At 34.0% G+C, this 6,641-nt stretch overlaps 2 protein-coding genes across 2 annotated transcripts; both read left to right on the top strand.

The window, feature by feature from the left end:
* Positions 1-1,379: 1,379 nt before the first annotated feature.
* LOC134235308 (multimerin-2-like) lies at positions 1,380-2,721 on the top strand. The gene is made up of 2 exons (XM_062717439.1): positions 1,380-1,960; positions 2,252-2,721. Exons 1-2 carry the CDS (start codon positions 1,477-1,479, stop codon positions 2,686-2,688), a joined length of 921 nt encoding a protein of 306 aa, XP_062573423.1. The 5' UTR covers positions 1,380-1,476; the 3' UTR covers positions 2,689-2,721.
* A 1,859-nt stretch (positions 2,722-4,580) lies between these two features.
* Positions 4,581-6,062, top strand: LOC134235282 (uncharacterized). The gene is made up of 3 exons (XM_062717406.1): positions 4,581-4,906; positions 5,049-5,116; positions 5,635-6,062. Exons 1-3 carry the CDS (start codon positions 4,581-4,583, stop codon positions 6,060-6,062), a joined length of 822 nt encoding a protein of 273 aa, XP_062573390.1.
* The last annotated feature ends 579 nt before the right edge of the window (positions 6,063-6,641 follow it).

The following is a 6,641-nucleotide window of genomic DNA, read 5'->3' as shown; positions in this document are numbered from 1 at the left end:
TCACCCATATATATGCTTTGTGCCAAAATTGATTGAATTTAGTACAGCGGTTGCAGAGAAGAAGCTGAAAATGATCAAATGTTAACGCACGACGAACACCAACGGACAAAAACGGATAACAATAGGTCGACTGAGTTTACTCAGGCGACCTAAAAATAGCAGCCAATAAAATAACCATGAAATATATGAGAAGAAAGATAAAAACGCAATGTTTTGTAAAAACCTTAAAAAGTCTCAAAGACAACAATCTTATTGAAAGACAACTTGTTCACGTTCCTTTGTCAAGTTCACTTGAAGAGAGCTAAATATTGGCGCAAGAATAAGAGAGAATTTTACTTTACCATAACGAAAAAATTCCTAGTACATGTACTACCGGGGTATCTGAATAAAAAAACAAAAAACAAAAATAGGCGGGGTCATTCAAAATCTTCTTTTCAAGAACCCCTTGACTAGAAAATGTAAACCTTATGTAAAAGCTTTCTGAGGTAGTGAAGATTCTAATAAAAAATATTCAAATGATCGCCTCTAGGATTAGGGTGGGGCTACAAAAAGGAATTATTATTAGATTGAAACATATAAAAAAAAACCTTAAAATTATGCTTTGAAGAAATACTGGACCAGAAAAGCTGACACATGTGTGGAAACTTTCTGAGGTAGTAGAGATTCTAAAAGTTTCAAAAAATGACCCCGTGTGGTAGAACTGCTGAAATAAGGAATCAAAGTATTACAGCGGGGGCTCTTAAGACATAGAACAGCAGGGCCAAGATGACTCAGGTGAACGTCGTGGCCCATAGATCTCTAACAGTTTTTGTGCTGCCTTCTTAAGGGACTTCAGAGTCAGAGATATTTTACTGGTATTTCGTAAAAATATATGCAACGAGAAACGATTTTTTAAAACGTTGATCAACTTGATTTTTGTCACAAAAGACAAAGAACGATAAATTTTATCTAATCTTTATAAATAACACACATTTTTTCTACTCAAAATTACTCTCTCTTGGTCCGAACTCGAAGTTTCATTTTAATTTCAAATATACAGTAGTGTCAATTTGATAGATTTTACGTAGAAATATAATCCAGTCATACCATCCATTTGATTTATAGTCTATTCCTTTTATTATTTTTTCAACAATTCAGCAGAAGTAAATGGATGAAATGAATTAAAGATTTTTTACTATTCTTTCAATGCTTGAGAAATGGTTGTAGGTCATTTTCATGCTTGATTGTTACTTTTTAAAACAACAGATATATGAAACGTTTCGCACTTACACTGTATATCAAGTGCATTGCATTATCAGGAATACTACCTTTGTGTTACAGAAGAAATACAACACTATATAACTTTTGATAACTGATTTCTAAGACAGATTCGAAATGATTTTAAGAATATCATTCCTGGTGTTTCTGGTTAAAATATCGTCGGCAAAATCATGCAAGGAAAGACTTCATCAGGTGGAAAATCTTCTGGAAAGCCTCATGTTGAGAATGGAAGACAAGAACGGAGCTAAAGACAAAGCAGGAAGCAGAATAGAGAGACTTTTTGAAGCGCGATTTAAAAAAGAAAATCAAGACTTAAAAAGAAAAGTTCTACAACTAGAAGAAAATCTACATAACTCTAACGCACAAATGGACAATGTGAAGACTATAATATTGGAACTACTGTCTACGAACCGGGAACTAAATGCGAGAATAACAGCTTTGGAAAACAGTCATGACAGATATGAGAAGAAGAAGAATATAAATACTATGTTTGGCGGGAGTATAAAGAAATCTACGAGTGCAACAGCTTTATCGAAAGAGAATTCCGATGAATTCTCTTCGTCAAGTTCCATAACGAAGGGCCAAATATTCCTCGAAGCACAACAAAATTTTACCATGACTGAGACCAAAAATCAACCAACCATTCTCAAGTCAAATCCATTTCAGAACAAGACATTTAAGGAGAAACGTCTTTTGACGGGTAAGAATTGCACAAAAAAATCTTCTACGCATTACTTCGATACCAGTAGTAAGCAAGTATATCCAACAAAATAAGTTATCATACTTCTGGAAATTCCAAGGGTCTAAGTTTTTTGTACAAACTGTTTATAGCCACGTTTTGTTTGTGGGTTTCTAAAAAAATATCATTGTTTGTTATCTTCAACATTTTCATTAATACACTTCAGACTGGTGTGTTTGATTTTATATGTTGTATTTGATCTACATTAAATGCATCATGAACAAGTTAAGCTAAATTTTGGATTAATTTCAGGTGTACACACAACAAAGCCTCCATTTGCAGATGGTGTAGCATTTTCTGCCTTTGTTTCTGCATTGGAAACAGATATTTCAAAAGACCACACCATTAAATTCGATAGCATAGTGACAAACATCGGCAACCATTATAATCCACATTCCGGAATATTCACTGCTCCGCAGCATGGTGCATATGTATTTACTTGGAACATTTACTGCAACCATGATAACTATATTTATTCCCAGGTTGTTGTCAACTCTAATGCTGTTGCAGCCATATATACATCCGGCAAAGGAGCAACAAATGTGAGAACTACAACAGGAGTGGTGGTGGTAGAGGTCAATCAGGGAGACGTGGTGTTTGTCCGAACTCATCCTACTCAAGCGCATAGTGGAAATCTCTATAGTGGTTCCAGTTGGAGATCGTCTTTCAATGGATGGAAGATATACTAAATTAAAAATTTCTTGAAAACCTGGGATTTGAAATTAAAAAAGTCATTTAACATGTAAAATGAAGGATTTGTTTTAAAATTATAATTTGGAAATTTTTAAAAAAGGAACACAATTTGGTCAAATAAATAGTAGATACTACAACAATCAAATTAAAAAAGCGCATAGTGGAAATCTCTATAGTGGTTCCAGTTGGAGATCGTCTTTCAATGTTGAAAACCTGGGATTTGAAATTAAAAAAGTCATTTAACATGTAAAATGAAGGATTTGTTTTAAAATTATAATTTGGAAATTTTTAAAAAAGGAACACAATTTGGTCTGTTTTTATTTGATAAATAGTAGATAACATACCTATCACAGCAATACGAGTGATGAGAGAAAGAAGATAAACACAGAAAGCAGATAATTTTAATGTGAACATTCCTTTTCTCAGTTACAATTCCCAAAATTTTATCAACATTAATGAATCGTTGAAAAGGAACATTCACGGAACCCTGAAATACTAAATACGTAGGGGTCAATTGCATAAGAAGAGTGAGTGTACTATCTTTCCGATGAGTCATACTCGCCCCGATCACCCTGTATGATTGATCAGGTGAAAGAAATTATCTGTAGTACAAATGTAATGCAATTCTCTGTCTTGGCGCCGATTCGTTACCCTTGGACGTCCACTTCTAGGGCGATAGTTTACACTTCCCACTGTCAGCATCCGATGTCTAAGACGAAATATGGTTGACTGGGAAACGTTAATTCATTCAACGACAGAAATTTGATCTTCCCCTTGCAAGAGTAACCCTATTGCTTCACACCACCAGCGAGGTATTGTAGCAGGTTAACACAAATAAAGTGCGAAACTTTAACTTTTGCACATAAACGTCAAATATTCAAAAATGATCAACAATAATTACAAAGTGTACTTTTACTACTTTTAAAATGTTCATTGAAAAGCAGGTGCCCCCCACACTTTTGGCTAGAGTAAAGTGATATTATCGTAATGTAGTAATTGTATGAAGGAAATTTGATACTGAGAGGCCTGTGTTCAAAAAAGCCCCCCCCCCCCCTCCAAGAAATAGGATAGGAAATAGGATGTTCGAATTTGGGAAAATTTTCTTTTCTTTTTTTTTTTTTTTTTTTTTTTTTGCTTGTCAAGTTCTTTCAGGTAAGTAATTTTTCTCTGGCTGCCCCTTTCAAAAACGATGCTACGTTACTGAATAGAGTACCAAAAAGTATCATATGCGTTTCTTTATCCTTTCAGTATATTTCTTAGTGGAGTTCAGAGTCAGTAATATTTCTTTAAAATACATGTAACGAGAAACGAGTTTAAATTATTTTATCTACTTTACTTCTATCACTAAAAGTCAGAAAACGATTTTCTAGTTATTCTTATCTTTATACATATAAATGACTCAAAATCTTCCAACACAAAATAACTATCACTTTTACGCGAAAATTTCCTTTTAAACTAAAAAAAATGGTTTATCTAATACAAGTATACAGCTGTAGTGTCACTTTCAAAAATTTTCGTCGAATTATAACTATCGGTTAAATTTATTGTCTATACCAATGACTGTTTTTCTCAACGATTTCGAAAAAGGAAAAGAATTTAATGCGTAAAGAAAATTTTCATCATTCTTTTAATTTTTGAGAAATGTTTGTAAGTCATTTCTATACTTGAATGCTACATTTTCAAAAGAAGGATAAAAATATATTAAAGATTCTCGCACTTATACTGTATTATAAATACATTATCAGGAACAATACCTTCGTATTATACAATGCTTATCATTTTGAGAAGAAATAGAACACTTACTTTTGATAACTGGCTTTGACAGATTCGAAATGATTTTAAGAATATCATTCCTGGTGTTTCTGGTTAAAATATCGTCGGCAAAATCATGCGAGGAAGACTTGATCACCTGGAAAATCTTCTGGACAGCCTCGTACTGAGAATGGAAGAAAAGAACGAAGCAGAAGACAAAGCGGGAAGCAGACTTTTTCAAACGCTAATGGAAAAAGAAAACCAAGACTTAAAAAGAAGAGTGTTGCAACTAGAAGAAAAGCTACAAAACTCAAATGTGCAAATGGACAATGTCAAAATTACAGTCTCGAAATTACTCTCTACAAACCAGCAACTAATGGCGAGAATATCAGTTTTGGAAAATAACAATGAGATGTCTAAAAAGAAAGATATAAACATTACATTTGGCAGAAGTATCAAGAAGTCTACGAGCCCAATAGATTTAAGTAAGGAAAATTTCAACGAAATCTCTTCGTCAAGTTCTTTCACAGAGGGCCAAACAATCTTGAATGGACAACAAATTTTTTACGATATCTGAAACCAAAAACCAACCAACTACTTTCAGCTCCTATAAGTCAAATGAATTCGTGAACAAGACACATAAATCATCAAAGGAGAAACGTCTTTTGACAGGTGAGGACAGGTGTTGGATTGATCTCAAATAAGCATTTAAAATCAGCTAGGTGATGAACACATAAGCCTGAAATATCTTTAGTGCATTCTGTACGCTGACTTACAGCCATTAAAGCACTTAATTATTTACCTTCACAAAGTAGAATAATAGTACTCTCTCTCTCTCTCTCTCTCTCTCTCTCTCTCTCTCTCTGCAATAGCAATGTTGTGGAAAATACTTGAATTTATTTATCTATCTATCTATCTGTCTACTAGTATCTCTATACTTTTGACTTTTCGCTTCAATCAGTTGAACATAGATGTTTAATTTAAGTTCAACCGAATGAGTGATTGATTCAGAACTGGTTCAGTTTACATGAATTGAGACATCGTTCTCTGAGCGAAAAGATCCTTTTCAGATTCAGTACAAGAAGCATTCACAAAGAAGTTTGCATTGAATGCTGTATTAGACCCTTATTATTTGCATCACAACTCTAGATACACGTTTCCAGAAAACGTTTTTCTCTAACATCTTTCAGATGTCTCCACGCCAACGCCTCCATTCGCAGTCGGTATAGCATTCTCTGCTTATGTGTCTAGATTCGAGACCGATATAGCGAAAGATTACACGATCAAATTCGACAGCATAGTGACAAATGTTGGCAATCATTATAATCCATATTCTGGAATATTCATTGCTCCTCAACACGGTGTTTATGTGTTTACATGGAACCTTTACGGTGGCTATATATGTTCTGAGATGATTGTCAACTCAAACCCTGTTGCAGCCATGCTGTCAGAAGGCAAGGGTGCTTCAAATGTTAGAAGTACAACAGGAGTGGTGGTGGTGAAGATCAACCACGGTGACGTGGTGTTTGTCCGCACTCATCCTACTGAAAATCATATAGGGAATCTCTTTAGCTATTCTAGTTGGAGGTCATCGTTTAATGGATGGAAGATAAACTAATGTAAAACAGATTTGTTTAAAATTTTAAGTGACAAAATAAAACACTGATTTGTTTTTTTTATAACTTGTAACTTAAGATTCGAGATAGAATAGTAACAGTCCTTTATGGATTTTGATGAAAGTCCTTCAAAATATTACGAGAGAAAGGAGGAAGTTGATTAAATATAGAGGATACTCTTGCTCAACTGAGAGGCCTGGATGGTTATTTCAATGCATGCCATGACTCTCAAACACATGAAAAGTGGTTAAAAGTTACAAATATTTAAAAAAAATTTAAAAAGAAAATTGAACTATAACATGAGAAAACAAATTCAAGTAGTCTTTTTATGACAAATCTATCTGTAGCTCATTATAGAATTGGTGAATGGAACATCAGCAAATAGAGCCGGCATTTACTCGTAAAAGGACATTGTTTTTTTTTTTCATAATCGTCATAGTACGATCTTAAAGATGAACACTTCTCATAAATAGGCACCGTCAGACGGGTATATAAGTAAGGGATAAATAACGAGATGGTGTTGAATAGTTTAGAGAAAACATTCTCTCCGAGGGCCGAAGGCCCGAGGAGGGGATGTTTTC

The sequence above is a fragment of the Saccostrea cucullata genome, unplaced genomic scaffold, assembly GCF_032062105.1.
Source record: "Saccostrea cucullata isolate Sc308-1 unplaced genomic scaffold, CSIRO_AGI_Scuc_v1 ctg634, whole genome shotgun sequence".
NCBI lineage: Eukaryota > Metazoa > Mollusca > Bivalvia > Ostreida > Ostreidae > Saccostrea > Saccostrea cuccullata.
Note: the sequence above shows the minus strand (reverse complement) of the source record. Positions and strands in the feature narration are given on the sequence as shown.

What these genes read in the sequence shown, in the direction of transcription:
- LOC134235308 (XM_062717439.1), top strand. Translation starts at nt 1,477, where the DNA reads ATGTTGAGAATGGAAGACAAGAACGGAGCTAAAGACAAAGCAGGAAGC. An exon ending in GGAGAAACGTCTTTTGACGG is followed by an intron (nt 1,961 to 2,251) that starts GTAAGAATTGCA and finishes GATTAATTTCAG; the next exon opens with GTGTACACACAACAAAGCCT.
- LOC134235282 (XM_062717406.1), top strand. Translation starts at nt 4,581, where the DNA reads ATGCGAGGAAGACTTGATCACCTGGAAAATCTTCTGGACAGCCTCGTA. An exon ending in TTTGGCAGAAGTATCAAGAA is followed by an intron (nt 4,907 to 5,048) that starts GTCTACGAGCCC and finishes AACTACTTTCAG; the next exon opens with CTCCTATAAGTCAAATGAAT. An exon ending in GGAGAAACGTCTTTTGACAG is followed by an intron (nt 5,117 to 5,634) that starts GTGAGGACAGGT and finishes AACATCTTTCAG; the next exon opens with ATGTCTCCACGCCAACGCCT.